The sequence below is a fragment of the Phaseolus vulgaris genome, chromosome 2 (assembly GCF_051622355.1).
Source record: "Phaseolus vulgaris cultivar YP4 chromosome 2, ASM5162235v1, whole genome shotgun sequence".
NCBI lineage: Eukaryota > Viridiplantae > Streptophyta > Magnoliopsida > Fabales > Fabaceae > Phaseolus > Phaseolus vulgaris.
In genome coordinates, this window is record NC_143499.1 from 49,183,563 (window position 1) to 49,201,235 (window position 17,673).

At 34.8% G+C, this 17,673-nt stretch overlaps 2 protein-coding genes across 2 annotated transcripts; one reads left to right on the plus strand and one right to left on the minus strand.

Annotated features, from left to right (window-relative positions):
• Positions 1–75: 75 nt before the first annotated feature.
• Positions 76–10,091, minus strand: NUP155 (nucleoporin 155). The gene is made up of 13 exons (XM_068615218.2): positions 9,717–10,091; positions 8,606–8,775; positions 7,873–7,999; positions 6,444–6,706; positions 4,611–6,261; positions 4,305–4,517; positions 3,916–4,163; positions 3,410–3,824; positions 3,048–3,238; positions 2,169–2,523; positions 871–1,089; positions 399–727; positions 76–272 (listed from the first exon to the last, which is right to left on the minus strand). Exons 1-13 carry the CDS (start codon positions 9,876–9,878, stop codon positions 155–157), a joined length of 4,461 nt encoding a protein of 1,486 aa, XP_068471319.1. The 5' UTR covers positions 9,879–10,091; the 3' UTR covers positions 76–154.
• A 2,936-nt stretch (positions 10,092–13,027) lies between these two features.
• On the plus strand, positions 13,028–16,603 carry LOC137812959 (E3 ubiquitin protein ligase RIE1). Its single transcript, XM_068615220.2, has 5 exons — positions 13,028–13,663; positions 14,796–14,915; positions 15,462–15,594; positions 15,685–15,843; positions 16,083–16,603. The coding sequence occupies exons 1-5, from the start codon at positions 13,200–13,202 to the stop codon at positions 16,242–16,244; spliced, it is 1,038 nt and encodes a 345-aa protein (XP_068471321.1). The 5' UTR covers positions 13,028–13,199; the 3' UTR covers positions 16,245–16,603.
• The last annotated feature ends 1,070 nt before the right edge of the window (positions 16,604–17,673 follow it).

Consider the following 17,673-nt stretch of genomic DNA (forward strand, 5'->3'; position numbering starts at 1 on the left):
CTTAAATGCAGCTGATGATATTTCTAATTGATACACGAGATTGTATTAAAAAGAATCACATGATGACATCCCATGTGAAAAATTATAATCTTCTTATTTGAAAATAATTATATGATAAGAACAATTGATACAACACTATATATTGCAACAAACATCAAAATCGATCAAATGAATGTTGGCTTATAAACGATTCTTCAAGTTCTCTGAAACCTCGGTAGACGTGTTCTGTTTGGTTCTGTGGAAGGGCTAACCTCCGCACCTCAGTCATATACCTGTATCATGTGGAAAACTCAATCAGATCACAACTTCAACTGCACATAAACAATGCATCTATACAATGAAGATTTGAGAAATCAGATAACAAAAATATGAATACATGAAAGTGTAAAGAAGAGAACCTGTTTGCAGCACTTGTGATCTTGTCCCGAATTCCTTGGCTGGCGACAGCACGTTCCGATGAGAATCCTCCACCTAGTATTAGAGAGGAATGCCCAGCAACACTGCTACCGATCCTTTGAGAATATACAGACATTGCCCACTCTCGAAGTACTACTAGAACCGATCTCAACATACGTAATCTAACACTAGGGGATGGCAAAATAGCTCCATTCGATAACAATTGGTCATATGCATTCAATACAGGTTCAGCTGCACCCTTACAAGCAGAAACAAGGGCTCTTGCAACATCTTCATCTCCAACAGCTTCGACCCCTGAATTCAACCTCTCCTACAGAAAGACATGAATTCGTATATAAGATAATTCAACCAAATCCTGCCTGACAGAACTGATAGGTGTTCAAGAGAGTATATATACAGAGGTACTCAAGTAGCATTTACAGTAAAAATCAATTAGTAAATAGGCAGATGTACCAGTCCAGCCTTCTCTAGGTGAAGACAAATAATGTCAAGGGGTAAAACAGCTCCATCACCAGGATAAAGGCGGGGCCCAACCCTTTTTAGTACTGAGCAAGCTTCAGCAATGCCCCCTCTTGATATAGCTTGATCAATAAGTCTAGCCCACGTCTCTCTGACAATGCTGCTGTTGGTGTCACCAGAATAATTGGCAAAGTACAGCATCTCCAGGCATATCTAAAGGAAAAGCAGGAAATGAAAAACTGTTAACAGGAGCTTTGATAAAGAAATTTCACAATATTAGGACAACCTTTTCAACAAAAATACTACAAAACAACACCCACAAAATCGCCCAGCAGTATAGTAGCAGATGCAACAAAATCTGTAATGGCTTTTTGGTTTGAAAATAGAGAAAGGATTTGCAGGAGAAAAGAGAAAAAAGGTCACAACTTCCCTGAATATAATTCTGTATCATTGGAAAGAAAAGAAATCATAAGTATATTTCACAGTTTGGTTATGCTAAAAAAAATAATCGGAAGAAAAAGGAGATGAACGGGAATGAATAAAGTTACTAGTTCCCGTAACATCATTGCTTTTAGAACTTGAACATAGCAGGTGGAAAAGGAATTTTAAAACTTAAATTTAATGAGAACCTCAAATCCTTTATTTTTCTTTCTTCAAAAATAATAACACGTCCTTCGCTTCCCTACTTCAACAAATTAACACTTACAAACAACTTGATCAGAATAATTGATAGAACACCAATTAATAGATTGATGAATAGCATTATTAAAGCACACAAAATACAGACAATACTGTGGTAGTTGTTGTCCCAGAGTCATACTCCTACAGCGAAGATTTTTCTGTCCAAGCTACAAGGAATCTCTACAAACATATCACTACTCTACTACTCCATCCATACTAATATTAATAAATAACTGATCCTAACTTCTACAACATCCAGCACAAAACAACGCATAACTCCTACCATGAACAATCAACATAACAGTTATTATATTATAGCACATGCCCTCTGCTGGAATATACTTCAAAGAGGGGCTGTTTCTTCCTTGGGCAAGGATCCCTTTCCTATACCAATGGAATCTCGGTTGCCATCAATATCTAGACACTAAAGCTCAAAAAAGACTTGTACTTATACCTAGTAGTTTTCATATCAAACTCTTAGAGATATTCTTCGAGTTCAAAATTAAAAATAATGTGAACAAGCAAAAGAGAAAAATCTAAAGTTGCACAAATCTAGCCCAAAATAAAATAAAAACAAATCAATAAATAGCGAAAAAAGATAATGGAAGTACCTCCCAGAGCCCAAGGGGAACAGCATATTCATTATACAACTGGGTAATGCTCTTCACATCTGAAGCTAGCTCTTTTGCCTTCTCTCTTGTAGCATTTACAATATCAACATCAGTAGAACTACCCTCAGGGATTACACCATTTTCGGTAGAACCTGATGTGCTAGGTAAAACATCAGACCTGGAAGCCATAGACTCCAGTTCTTCTTTGATTTTTATCTGGAACCGGAGAACTGCAAGCTTCCCTTCAAGCAAATCTAGGAACCCACTGTCAATGGAACTTCGACCAGAACCTAGTAACCCATCACTATTAGTTGCATTTTTGGCCTGTAGCACTGCATTACTTAGGTATTGACACCTGAATTGTACAAATTAAAAACTATAAGATATCCATGCAAGCATATAAAAACTAATTTAGTAATCCTGGTAGATTCCAGAGAGCGATGTAGAGGTCTTAAGTGGAAAAGGATATCAATTTGACACAAGTAAAATGCTGAATCTTGCTAGTACAGTCATGGACATGTTTGTGAATTTGAGTCATCACAAGCACATAAGAAACAAGAGTCACTTGAGAACAAATAGTGAATCAGGAATCAATTTCCATGTTCTATATACAAAGGTTAGATCAAGTGTCAGCTTTAGCTTTCAGTAAAGCTAAATGCAAGTTGAGCAAAATAAATCCATCTAGGAGATATAAATGGCTATAAAATTTCAGTGACTTAGAATTCACAATATGAGAACAACTATGCTGTAAGGGTTCACTCTATGTATGGTTGTCTATCTCAACCAGGTTTGCAGCAATAAAGTGGCAAACTACTCGGAAGTTTCAAAGGAAACGAGAGAAGAGATAGTAATGACAAGGAAAGCAAGAATTTGATTAACCTCTGTTCGAGGGTAGGAACTCCATCAATAGAACGCCTTTCAGCAAGTCTAAGAAGTGCATGAGCTGCAAGCATATGTTGGCGTTTCAAGACATAATATCGTGCCAGAAGTTCATAGTACTTGACTTGATTAGTTGACATTGGTGCTCCCGATTGCCCCATTGGAGAAGTTGTCGCAGTGACAGCACGAACCTAGCAGATCCAGAAAAACAAAAGACTAAAATTTCAAAGAAATAATGTGAGAAGTATTGCATGCAGGCAAAACATATAGAGCCAAAATTATAATACACAATATTTGAACATTTTGACCTAATAAACAGCAGTCATCAATTAGTTATTGGGGAGAAAGAGCTAATAGACAACCTCATGTATAGGTTTACGACCAGCACTTTGCAAAAATGGCAATAGGTCAGGACCCCCATACTCTAGCAATTCATTTTCAAGACCTAGATCAATCATAGCCTGGTAAAGATACTCATGGAAAATTCTGTCAGGAGATTGGACACCCAGCTGAACAATTTGACATATATATTTCTTCCTTGAGGATGGATCAAGAGCAGATTGTGAAACAGTTGATCTAATGGGAGAGCCAAATTCCTTCTGCAAGGTGTCACCTTTCAGAGATCGCAAAGCATTGATAATTATCTCATAACACTGCTCACGGCGAGCAAGTGCTTGTTCTCTGACAGGTGCATCAATTTCATCATTATAAGCATCACCTGCAGGGTCAAGAGCCTGTGCCTTTTGAAGAGGTAAGCGCACTACGGCTTCATAAAATCTGCAACAGGCAAGACAATCTGACTGTCAGATTAAAGGCTTAATAATCCATAGGCCATGAAAATGGAGAGCACAAGAAAGAAAGGATATACCTTAAATCCTCAAAACGCTTGCAAACAGTTCGTAAGTCTACAGATTCTGGAACTTTACTCAACGAATTAAATGCTTCCCTCGCAAGATTCTCCTTATCTTCGGAATCTATAGTCGTAGCAGCTCTCTCCAGAGCTTCCACGGCTAAGAAGAATTTGTAATCAGACTCCTTATAGTAACTTGGACAGCCATCTCGCAGTCTCCTACTAATGTCATCTACAGTCCCCCTGCCATCAGGACCAGTATAATACTGGAGTAGAGAATGTAGTTTAGGAAACTAATTATTATAGAAGATACAAAACTTTATTTAAGAAAAATAATGAAAACACCATTAATGAGTAAACTTCTTGTAGATGAGATCTCCTTCATGGCTCCCAAAACAGGGTTTTACCTCCATGAGAGCAGATATAAGTCTTGTAGCAAGTTGGTCACCCTCCTCAGAACAAACTAGTTGATGAAATGTCAACTGAACTAATGTTTGTTGAAGGCTAGAGTCAAATCCATGAATTAATCGAGTCACATGATGCTGTGAAAGAAGTTGAAGCAAAAATAGGGCTTCGCCAGATCTAAGGAGCAACTGCCTAATGCACTCCATTGCTCTCACCTGTAGTAGCACAACAACCCCAAGTGAGAAGAAACTAAACTAACAACTTACAAAACATACCACATATGCAAACATTTAAATAAGTAGGCCCACCTCCATGGCAGCTAATTCAGCAGGACTATAAGGCAACCTTTGCCTTTTATTAGTTGTTCTGTTACCATTGGACTCCATATTTCTGGAATAAGCACCAAATAAGTTTCTGACCATATTGCGATCACCAGCACCTAGTGTCGAACCATTACCATACAGAATGGAACCGCTCAGATCTCCTAATCCTGCTACACAGCCGTAAAGTCCCCTCCTCTGGTTCCTTCTTGATCTTAAGAATTTCTCCAACGATCGGAGTTTCTGTTCAAGGACTTGCATTGCCCCAACAGAGAGTCTGCACACAACTACCCCATTTTCAGTTAGGGCACCTGAAGGACCTAAGTTGCCTTTTACAACCATTACAGGAAGTTCCCACAGGGGAAAAAGTAATCTAGATGAACACAAACACAGCCCTTCATGTGCAGCTGAAAAAACAGGCTCAGCTTCCTGAACAACCTGGCCCATGCTAAATCCACCAGCAGCACTTCTTGTGTTTGATAATGCATTACTACCTTCAAGTTGTGGCATACCAACAACTCTTGGGTCCTCAAAAGCTTCAGCTGCTTTCTCAGCAATAACGTTGCTGATAAGGTTTTCAGAATGCACTACTCTTGCAGCTAGCATTAAACACATTGCAGCAGCCTCACCTGCACCAAAACGATTGAAGAAATCTTCTAAAACTGACCTAGGAGTGTTGGATTCCAATAGCCGCCTTAGAATGTCCAGTGGCCTGTTAAAAGCAATTTCCATCATGCCCATGGTGCTGAAGACAACAATCCTTCTTCTTGGCAGTATATGTTGGGTTGAGAGATCTCCCCTAGCCCAGAGTTTGCCAGACACCTTTTCACATGATTCCATAGAGCTCTCATAACCACCAAATTCAATTTCTGAATATAGAGACTGCACAGTAGCTGCAGTATCTGGCAATGGTAACACATCTGCCACTGAAAGCATTCGTCCTTCAACTGGTAAAGAAGATACAGACTCCCGTAATGCCCGGGAACTCCTGGTACCTGTTCCTAAATTACCTGATGGCAGTGACTGTGTGCTTGAATCCCTATTCAAAACAAGAAGTGAAGGCATGGTCGAAGATGATGCATCAGATAGGATAAGAGTTCCAGCAGAATAATAAGATGCCTCAATTTTCAGGGAGAGATCCTCATTCTGGGGTCTACCACCAAGAGCCATTGCTCCAAATGTTAGACCTCCACTAACACCCCAAGGAGGAGCAGGCCTTGTAGTGACAACCTTTAAACAGCTAGGCTTGTGATGATTGGTGTTAAATCCAGTCAAGCTTCCACTAGAAGGAGAGGTAGATAGGTACATCCTTCTACCATCTGATAAAACAGCAACAAGATGTAGCCACTTTGATTCAAGTGTAGATAAAGGTGAGATGCAAACAATAGATGGCTTTGGAGATCGACTTGAGACTCTTGATCCTGTTGATTGTCTAGCTCCATAATGTGCATCCCTCTGATTGACAAGATTTTTTTCTTCAGCTACTTTCTTTAACGGCCCGTCACCATTTGGTCCTATAACATAAACTTGAATCTTCATCTCTTCAGTCCGTGCATACAGTATTTGTCTCTCACTGTCGAAAACCATTTCAACGATGGCGTCAACAGCTCCAAAATTGAATACATTTGGTATAACCCATCTGCAAATAACACGTAATATTAAATTACTAAGGAATTAACAAGACATTATTAGCTATAAAAATCAGGTAACTTTATATACCGTTTAGAAAATGGCATATACAATCAATGATTGTAAAAAATCATTTTGCAATCAAGCATGAATGTCAATAACTTGTAGATAAAAAATTACTAAAAAAAGTACCTCGAAATTACACTTCCAAAACCAGCAGTGATGCAGATTTTCCGGCAGCGTTTTTGCCATCCAGAGCCAGTTGAATAAAGAACCTCATATATGTGGCCATCCCGACCAGCAAGAAAAATGCGACCCTTGTCAGTACATGCTACACAAGTCATTGTAACCCCATCAGATGATATTGTATGCTCTGGCAAAGGCTGCAATGTAACTTCTGCGAACGGATCTGAGCCATCTGCTCCTCCAGAGCAACAAACTCCAACTAAAATTAACTAATAAAAAGAGTGGGGTAAGAAACAATACTTCTCCCACAAGGAGTTCTGGAAAGAACATACTGCAAATCATTCATAGGGAACTTATCATACAAAACCCTTTTATAGAATAAGATTATAGCAGGTCCCAGAAAACTGATACAGTATTAAAAAACTTAGCAGCAAAAATAGAATATCTAACTAACAAAACCACAACACAGATTTATACGGACATCTTCTAAAATGAACTGTCATAAAATGAAAAAAAATAACACACAATGAAAAAACTGCATTTGACTTGATATTTAATAAGACAAATTCAGACACTACTCCAATGACAGCATCCTGCTTAATTTTTCATGATTTGTTCCAATCACATGTGATAGTGACAAGATTCCAGGATACATACCCACCCTTTGAGAAATGGTGATAGGTAGTAAATTAACAACTTTATCATGCAAGTTGTAAAACAACAAGCACACAATGCAAATTTCAACTATTAAATAACCACTTTTGTTATTGACAAACTGTACCAAAGGCAAGATTCTCATGACACTCAAACCAAAGAACTTTAAAACCAAAATTTCCTAAAGCTCAGGAAGTTACATTTTTGCTCAAACGAAGGCACATCTAGATTGATAGAGGCTAAATCAAAATTCTATTGAGCAAACCTGAAGAAGAAAAGCACTTGACCACCAAATAACTTTAACATGAATAAAAGAATATTATATAAAGACCTTATTGACTGAGCCATACAAATTCTCCAACTGCTTAGCAACATGGACTGGAATAGAAAAGAAGAGGTAAATAATTCAGAAGGCTAACCAAACTTGTTATGATCTTTATGAATGCTACTGGAAAAGTTTAAGGAAAGCAGCTAACTTTTGTACCAGTTACCAGGCTACCAGCAAACCAAGAAGATACTATTCAAACCACCCACAGAGAGAGAACCACATAAAACCATGTTGAAACAATTGAACAACAATTCAGAAACATTTAATTAAATGATTCAGAAAGGGAAGAAGATACTGTACTACAAGGAAAAAACAAAATGAACAGTATTTGATCAGAAAAAACAGCACACAGGACATCGTTTAGGCAAAAAACATAAAGAACTAGTTCTTGAGTACAATATTTGAGTCCACAAGTCCTGGGAAAATCAATAAAATATAAAATGGTTATACTACCTCAACAGGTGTTGCCAAAACTAAAAGATATTGGATGGCTTCAACAAAAACACCAGGTTTTGATTTTGCAAGACCAACTGCACAAATGGCTTGCTCCTCCCCACTAAATTCAGGACATTGGCCATCCCTATGGAAGTAACAATGTTATGTTAGAAGTAATCCATCACATGTATATGACTTCTAGTAAATAGCTCTAATTTTTTTAGAATAAGTAACAACTAAACAAACATCTATTTCCCCTGCGATCATCCCTTACCAATTTTTTGTACATTAACAGTTTCACAGTCAAAATAACTATAGAACAGTTGCTGTACTTCAAAAAAATCTAGCATAAACAGAAACTTCAAGAAAATAAATGCATACAAAGTTTATCTTTATACATTTAGCACCCACAAATCTTTTCGAAAAGCTTTGTCTATGTTGTCCCAGTAAACTATTGAAGAGGACCATCATTTTTAATAATACTCCATGCAATGTCATAGATGTAAAGCATTGAAAAGGTGAAATAAATAAAAAAGGGAAAATAACATTTTTTTAATATGGTCAGAGGGAATAGATCTCTAATAAATATGAATTCCTTCCATTGCTTCAATGTCTGCCAAATAAAAAAGGTAGGAAGCAACTACATACCAAGAAAATCTAAAAAGACAGCTATCATTCCAAAAATGAGTTAAGCAAATGTCTAATCTCTTATCTAAATTATAACTTTCTTACTCATCCACATGGAACTTACCACTTGTCAAAACGCCAAAGAAACAATGAATTGTCCACAGACGCCCATGCCCTCCGTATTTCTGGAAATATTCCACAAAAAGCAGTTCCTTCCCCACCAGCTGCATTGTATCTTTCGATGAGCACAGGAGGCAACTCCCAGGTATTCACTACCTCAACGGAAGGGGGCCACTGAAATGACATTAAATAACATCATTAGATGGAAAGACTAAATGAACCATCAGTTCATTAAATATGCTAACAAACATACCCACAATCTTAAAAACAGTCCATGACCATAACATCATGGTTTTTAAGGGTCAACCACAACACAACTACAGTTATGGCAGCATCAGCCACATTTGTCTACGGCAATATCAAGAAACGCAACAAACCACAACCATAACTGCAATTTAAAACCTTGACCACATCCAAATCCATATTGTCATTTTAATATTCCTCTCCTCTATAATATCTCCAAATATCAAATAGCCATTTCATTCTAAAACCAGTTATCCATTTATTAATTTTTCAGAAATTACACTAATTCTCCCTAAGGTTTCTTGAGATTGCACATGATTCCCCTACTTTTTTTAACATTTACTGCAAAGTCACTCACAAGGGTACACACGGTATGCTGTTTTTCAGCAAGGAGGGTAGGTATAATGTATAAAAGGCATTAGTATACTGTTTTTCAAACAGCTAGAGGGGTTAATATAGGGAGCAAATAAAGGGAAGGGTATCAATAGAAAGTTGGGCGAAAGCTCAGGGGGAAGTTTAGTGCAACTTGCCTTTCTTCTTTTCTCCAATTTACCGTGCCCTTCTTACTAGGAGGTATTGGGCACTGAATAATGTAAAACCTATCCCTCGTATTTAACCATTTCCAAATAAATATGACTTTTTCATGTGAAGCGAAAATAAAGCAGTTCATAAGGCTTGCTTCACATGTCTACATTAATAAATGTTGAATTTAGCCCTCCCCCTCCCGTACATTATTCTGGGTATGCTCACACTGGGGATTCCTAAGCCTAATAGCTCAATTTTAACGAAAAAAAATGGATAAACGAAAGACCAATCAGAGAGACCCAACAACGAGAAAAACAATTACGAGCCCTAAAATTTTGGGAAGATACCTCTCGGGGGTGAGTGGAATAAGGGTGGCTGGTGTATCTGGAAGCTTCTAGAGCTTCTTCGAGGTCGAGCTGAGAGGAAACTTCGCGACCAATGCGATCGCTGACAACAAGCCCCGCATTCGTGACATCGCGCATCACAATCTCATCTTCCCACGACATCATTCGGTAGAAGCTTAATCTGAATTTGGGAATGAAATTCAAAACCCTCTTTCGTTTGTGGCTTTTCCGAGAATCAAACGGAAAATGAAAATTGAAAATTGGCGGAAAAGAAAAAGTTTTTGCAGTGAAGAGAAGAGAAGAGAAGAGAGGAGTGAGAAAAATGTAGGGTTTTGGGGAGGCTTTCGTAAATTGATAGTGGCGGGCAAACACTTTCGTTTTCTGACCAATGCAAAATCAAAAAATAAACAAATAATTTTAGGGTATATTATTAATTAATTATTAATTAATTATTTAGCCAGTACAGTGAAAATCAATTTAAAAATCAGCTCCTGTTTTGAAAAAAGCTTCGATTTTAATCTCTATAGGTTTTAACGATACAAACTGTAACCTAAAAATAGTACATATTTCTTTAGTTTAATTTCTAAAAAATAAATAAATTTCAGTTGATATATGCAATTGTACAAGGACTAAAACTTTAATTTTTCATTCAAAATCCGATCTTAAAAGAGTGACACTTTTATTACTCAATCAATTAATTTAATATTTAAATATATTTTGTCATTATAATATATATATATGATGTTATTTAAACATTTATTAAGCCGTGTGTGACAAAATAATTTGATAACGATAATAATAATTTGATAAGGAGAAAAAATTCTCCTTATAATAGATTTTATTATTTTGATAAATTTAAAAATTAAATTTAACTTTAATTCAACTTTATAGACTCAGCATATAAAATAAGATTTATAATTATTATATATTATAAAATATTTTTATCACTAATAGATATAGGACATTCACTGATTTTGAACAGAAAAAGTGATTAATCAAGTTCAAGAACGAGTTTTACGACAAATCTTATAAAAAACTTTAAAAGTTCTAAATAGTTGCTTCAAGAGTTAGATTTATATAGTGTTAGTACTAATATTAGCATGTTTGTAAGGATGAAATAAATGAATAAATATTAATCTTTCTATTATAAAATAGAGTATAGGCTTATTTTTTTTATAAAAATAAATTAAGATATTTTGATAGTAACCATTGGTGTAGAAGAAGTTAGTAAAAGTAAAATTATCCATGAACATTGAGTAGTATGATACCGAACTCAAAATTGTAAATACAAACCGTACAATATTTTAAAAAATATTATGTATATTTCTTGAAAAATATTTTTTTAATTTAATAATTTTATTTTAGATTAAAATGTATGTAATTGCGGGAATTTTCTTATACTACACACTTTTTTTTTTTGGATCATGGTCATATTCATTCTCCACTTTAGAAAAAAGTAAAAAAAGTAAAATGTTGATAAAAGAACTTGAGGTTGAGTATATTTTATATAACTAGTGTAACAGCATGAGTTATATGCTACACTTAATTTATAAAAATTTATGTTATTGTAACATTTTCTTCTATTCTAAAGTATGTTAATTCCAGTGAATTTTGAAAATTATAAACTTAATTAGAATTTGTTTTTGACGTTGATAGACTTAATTTTAATATCTACACGTTTTGATTGATGCAACTGGAACCGATTAACATTGTGTTTCTTGTTTTACTTGTTAAAATATTTATAATTTACTTTGTATTTTTTATAAACTATAATTGACTTATTCTTAAAACCTATAATTATATACAACTCACACAAACTCAATTTGTTAAACCTATAGATAATATTTTTTATCAGCGATAAATAAATAGATATAAATAGGTGACTAAATTCTTATATAAGAAATAAGAAGAAAAATAAGATAAAATTTAAACATTTTAACCTTCTAACAAAAGCTACTAATTCAAAAAACAACACAATCAAATAAGTCTATATTTGAGAATAATCAGAGAACAACAACACAACATACACACCGAAAGATATAAAAACATAATCATATCATCAAACATAACTTTCAAAATTAGAAGATTTTTTTAAAATTTATTTTACAAATAACATACCTAAATTTACCAAAAACTCAACAAAAAAAAATAGTAAAAATTCATTTTCACAACACTATTGCTTATGCTTGTAATCTCTCTACTATAACATAAGAGACAAATGCTCGTGGTGCATATATCTCCTTATTCAATTAACGAAAACTTAAAATCACCAACTTTTTTCTTTATAAAACAAAGAATTAGCAATACATAGATAAAAAAAATAGACATTATGTTTAAAATTTTATAAATACAAAAAATTTAAAGCACCAATCATGATAACTGATTTCTTATATCATAATAATAACTGATTTCTCATAGGCTTAACCCGTAAGTTGATAAACTTCAAAGTGCAACATTTTAAATAAACAAGTTACACGATTAACAAAAAAAAAAACAAGTTTCATTTAAAGTGATAGCTTTTAGTTTAGTATACATTAGTTTGATACATCTTATATGAATAAGTCAAAGTTATTTTTTTAAATTAATAATTTTATAATTTTGGATTATTATTTGACTTCACCCATAGACCAGTTTATTAAAAACCCTGTATAAATTATAAACAAACTTAAAGAATATTATTTCACGTTCTTAAAATTCACACCTAACTACAAAATTTCGTTAATTAACTGAATGTTTTATAAACATATTTTATCATTTTTAATATTGTGTATTGAACTAATATTTGTGAATTTAGCATTTATAATATATTGAAAACATACTAGAATCGCTAAAATATATACTACTATAAATTATATAAAAATGTTTCAAAATATCAATTTTTTACTTTTTTTTTTTTAATCATAACAAAAATTTATATAATAAATTTTAGTTTTTAAAAAATTAATGTATTTTTCGTGTTTAAAATTGTGTTAGAACAGTGTATTGAAATTATTAGAAATCCAATAAATATTTTTTGAATTAGAAATTAGCATTGGTGTCCGATATGTCTATCCGACATGACACATCAAGAAGAGTGTCTGAACCTCATAAATCATAACTTTAACATTTTATTTATTTATTCGGAAAATGGATAATCATGTTAATTAAATAATTACACGATTACTTTTATTCAATGAATTTTAATTTTAGGTAGAGAGTGTAGACTTGCTTAAAATTTAAACCTAATCAAATTAGGAAGAAATAAAAGAGGCATAACAAAATTGATAGTGTTTTATGAAGTGTCAAGGGATCCACGTAAACATAAAAACATAAACATGTCAAACAAATTTATTTTTTGAACCACCAAACCAATAGCATAATCATAGAAAATTCAAGGTCAACTAAAATACTTGAACAACAAGAACAAGAAAACCCTCTGTATTACCCGTTTTCGCTTTGTCGTTTCAACTTTCAGTCATGCGTTTCTCTCTCTAGCCATCAATCATCATGTCATCGCCAAACGCCGCCCCTCAGCCCCACGCGCCGCTCCTTCTCCCGCGACCCGATGCCGCCGCGGCCCGTCTCCCTGTCCTCGCGCTCCTCCTCGGCCGCCGCGGCCACTCCGCCGTCGTCCGGGAGACTGCGGCCCGTGAGCTCGAGGAGCGCCGCGCCGACTGGACGTACTCGAAGCCAGTGGTGGCGCTCGACGTGACGTGGAACATGGCCTTCGTGGTGGTCTCGGTGGTGATGCTCGCCTGCACTGTCAAGGAGAAGCCCAACATGCCGATCCGGTGGTGGATCTGCGGCTACGCGCTGCAGTGCCTCGTCCACGTTGCGCTGGTGTGGCTCGAGTACCGGAGGAGGAGCGACGTGCCCCGGGACGAAGAGTCCGGCGGCCACCTCGATTACGATGACGTCAACGACAGCGACGAGGAGGATGTTGGATCCTCCGAGAGTTACTTTTCCACTGGGTGCGTTCAGTTTCCTTTCAATTCAATAGCTGAATTTCAATTATAAACACGCTAATTTGTTAGTTTTTGGTTTTCATGGGTTTAGATTAATAGTTTGTGTATAGTACCATAGGTTTTCTAGATGTTAGACTCAATGCAATTATGAATAGTTTTGCGATATTTCAATTAACAGTTATATCTGTACGTATACGCAATTATGGCTACCAAGGCTGGTCCAATTAGTTAGAATAGGACTCATATCCTATTAGAAGCGAGTTTGAATCTTGCTGTTGAGGACAGTGCCGGTGAATATCTTTCTATCTATATGTATGTATGTATGTATGTATGCATCTTTCTATCTATATGTATGTATGTATGCATCTTTCTATCTATATGTATGTATGTATGCATCTTTCTATCTATATGTATATATGTATGTATGCATCTTTGTCGATGTTAGGTTTGTCTTGACCTTGGTAAGTTCTTGTGACACAACATACCTAAACTTGCTAAAGAACTATTGTATCACCTTGGTGCGAGAGGCTTATTGGGTAGCGAAGGTACGAGGGAGGGTAATTGTAGGCAGCCTTATTGCATATCAAAGAGGCTGTCCAGATTGGAGCCTATGACCAACTGGATATTGTGAAATCTTTATTGTTCCTAAAGGGGAATACTAAGGCATGTTGCTAATTTGAATACGTAAGGAATCCCTCTACTTTTCTATCCTGATATGTGAACCAAGTTCTTGCTAGCTTTAGTTGCTTCAAAAGTTAATTTGACTTAGATGATACTAGAATGTTGTAGTTATAGATGATGTATGGATGAAACCATTATGGTATTATTATGGATCATGGTCTGTATATATGATTAATAAAAGTGGCATTTGACTTCTTGTGTTGAAAGGATTACAAGTGTCATTAAGATTTTAGGCAATGGAATCCTTCTACTGATATTTTGGTATAGAAGCTGTGTTTCAATTTATGTAATGTGATGACTAACTGTTGGATTATTCACTGTGGGAAAAGAAAATTAAATGTCTTTTACTGTATGAGGGCATTTGTTGCTATATTGATTTTCATCATGTTGTTTGGTTTATTATTATATACTTTGTTATATTTGCTTGACTAGGTATACTGATTTTGATTATCTCCAGATTCACAAAACGATGCACATCATTGAATACCATGGTTTCGTTACTTTGGTGGATGGTGGGCTTTTACTGGGTTGTCTCTGGTGGTGATGTTCTTCTGCAAGATGCTCCACGTTTGTACTGGTAAGTAAGGCTTTATTTAAACTGAATTTCAAGAATAATGCTTTTAATTTAACTTTTTAACCCTTTAATTGAATTGACACAACATGCATAAAAACAATATTTTCTCTTGCATTAATAATGTACATACATGTATGAGAATATTTTTCCTGCAAAAAGAGGTATTACTTGATTTGTCATTCAAAAGTTTTCAAAAGAAACTCTCCTATTTTTTATTTATTGAAGAATATGTTTATTTTATTAATGCATAAAGTTATGGCCTTTTATTTTCTTATCCAATGACTTAGTCTATCCTAATATATGAGAAATCAATTGAATACCTCTATTGTTTTTGTGAAAATAGTCCCTAATATTTAAAACGCTAAATATAGACCAAAGAAAATGATAAATAATCTTTCTTTAAAAAAAGTCATTACAAAGGACTTTTTTTTAATTAATTTTGTTTGTTATATTGCTTTTATTTTGTTAACAAAAAATTGGTTGATTGCATGATGAATTAGGCAATTATTTTGATATTCAATCTCTTTTTCTTTGGATTTGTATGTACAGGTTGGCTGTTGTCTTTCTTGCATTTGATGTCTTCTTTGCCATCTTTTGTGTTGTCTTGGCATGCTTGATTGGAATTGCCCTCTGTTGTTGTTTACCCTGTATTATTGCTATTCTCTATGCTGTTGCAGGACAGGTACGTGTTTCTCTTTTGTTTAATTATAAATCTTGACATTCAAATATTTGTTGGCTTTCAATCTCATTGCCTCATTTGATGAGACTATAGGAGGGTGCATCGGAATCGGACCTCAGTGTACTTCCGAAATTCAGATTTCAAATGATAAGCAATGAAGAAACACCTAGTAAGGGAGGTGGATCAATGATTCCTGTGGAGACCATCAATGGTTACTCAGTGAATGAACGAATACTTTCACCCGATGATGCAGTATGTTTTACTCGACTGAATTAACCTTTCAGCCTTAAAAGTAGTTAATCAATTCTGCGAGATGGTTCCTTTAACTTCTATTTTGGTCACTGCATATAAAGATTCATGCTGTAGTTTCATGAGTTCTTTGTGTGAATTTATGGTTGTTCAAAAAGCAAAAATATATAATTTGTACATTGCCATAATAACATTCAAAAGATTTATGAAAGTAATTAATCAAATTTCTTTTTCCTTTTCAGGAATGTTGTATATGCATATCTTCTTATGAGGATGGAGCAGAACTTCATGTTCTTCCATGTAACCATCATTTCCATTCTACATGTATAGTGAAATGGCTAAAGATGAATGCAACTTGTCCTCTTTGCAAGTTCAATATTCTGAAGGGAAATGAACAGGTGTGACAAAATACTAAAGAAGACCTAAAATATAATTTCAAGCTGAGCTTAACTGTAAAATAGCTCATGGTTTTCAACTGCTGATGTGTATATGTAGATAATGTCAAGACATTAAAGAATGTAACTTCTTCCTATTTGCTCGGTTTAGCTGTCATTGTTTTGCTTAACTGCTTCTGTAGAGAAAATATAGGTAAGGAGGAAAGCTGCTTAGAGAGGAGATCTAGTATTCTGTTTTGAATAATTTGTCCTTTGTTTGTAATTTGAAAGCTGTCCTATTTAACAATGGAAAGTGTGTGAGTCTAATTTCCAACTTATTTCATGAACTGATTTATGGATTTTTCTATTTGGTTTTTGGTTGAAGCAAAGATGATTTCTTTATTTTTAATTGGTTCAAGCTATACTATAGATGTGGCTTTTCAAACCTTAATATTTGGAAGACTTCGGTGTTCAGGCAGTAGGATAACGGTGCTAAGGGGGGAGACTGAACCATATCTCCCACAACGTGTTTAGTTAGAATTGACTTTCCTAGAGTTGATGAGATGTGCTTTAAAGAATAAAGCTTACGTATAATTGTTCTTTCTTCATTGAAGAAATACAAGGGTTTAAAGGTTTTCTACCTGTGGTTAACTTTATTAACTTTATGTTGAGCAATCTTATCAAACCTAGGGTTAACTCGTAAATCTTTACAAGTTTAAGAGTCTACGGTAGGATCATGAGTTGACTCGTGCGTACACTCGTTTTTTAGTAAATTTGAGTAGACTTGGTCAAACTCAATAAACTCGGTGCAGACTAACAAATTCGAGGTTGAGTCACTGAGTGTAGGAAAAAAAAAGCTCAAAACAGTTCACAAGTTGCATTCTCATCTTCATCATTGTCGTTGTTTTCCTCGCCTTACTGCACGCCTTGCTTCGTGCCTCATAGTGTCGCATTGCACACCTCTTCCTAGGTTTTGTGTTTCTCTTTCATAGGGTTTAGTAAATTAGGTTATGACATATTGAATTTAAGGTTAGGGATTTTTAAATTGAGTTGGAGCTTTTTAGCTGATTAGGTTTAAGGTGATTTTTAGGTTGAGTTTAAAAATTTTTGGGCACATTGAGAAATTTTTGGCAAATTGAGAATTTTTGGGTTGATCATGATTTTTTTTTTTAATTTTTTTGTACGAGGTAGACTCTTATGAATCTACCAGTTGGGTTTATAGACCTCCCACAAATCTGATAACCTTGATACTGAGGTTTCCAATTGTCTTGGTTTAGGTTTTTCAAATGAAACCATATACATTCATTAAAGTCGTTAAGGTAAGAAGCGTCTATCACTTTGATTGTGTTGATGTTTCAAATTTTAGTTGGTTTATCTCAATAGATAGGATTGTAATAGAAGACCGCATGTTGTCTCATAACCATGTGCAAATGGTGTGTTTCAAGTTGTATTATACGTT

What these genes read in the sequence shown, in the direction of transcription:
- NUP155 (XM_068615218.2), bottom strand. Translation starts at nt 9,878, where the DNA reads ATGATGTCGTGGGAAGATGAGATTGTGATGCGCGATGTCACGAATGCG. An exon ending in ATTCCACTCACCCCCGAGAG is followed by an intron (nt 8,776 to 9,716) that starts GTATCTTCCCAA and finishes ATGTCATTTCAG; the next exon opens with TGGCCCCCTTCCGTTGAGGT. An exon ending in ATCACAAGTGCTGCAAACAG is followed by an intron (nt 273 to 398) that starts GTTCTCTTCTTT and finishes CACATGATACAG; the next exon opens with GTATATGACTGAGGTGCGGA.
- LOC137812959 (XM_068615220.2), top strand. Translation starts at nt 13,200, where the DNA reads ATGTCATCGCCAAACGCCGCCCCTCAGCCCCACGCGCCGCTCCTTCTC. An exon ending in TCTATGCTGTTGCAGGACAG is followed by an intron (nt 15,595 to 15,684) that starts GTACGTGTTTCT and finishes ATGAGACTATAG; the next exon opens with GAGGGTGCATCGGAATCGGA. An exon ending in TACTTTCACCCGATGATGCA is followed by an intron (nt 15,844 to 16,082) that starts GTATGTTTTACT and finishes TTTCCTTTTCAG; the next exon opens with GAATGTTGTATATGCATATC.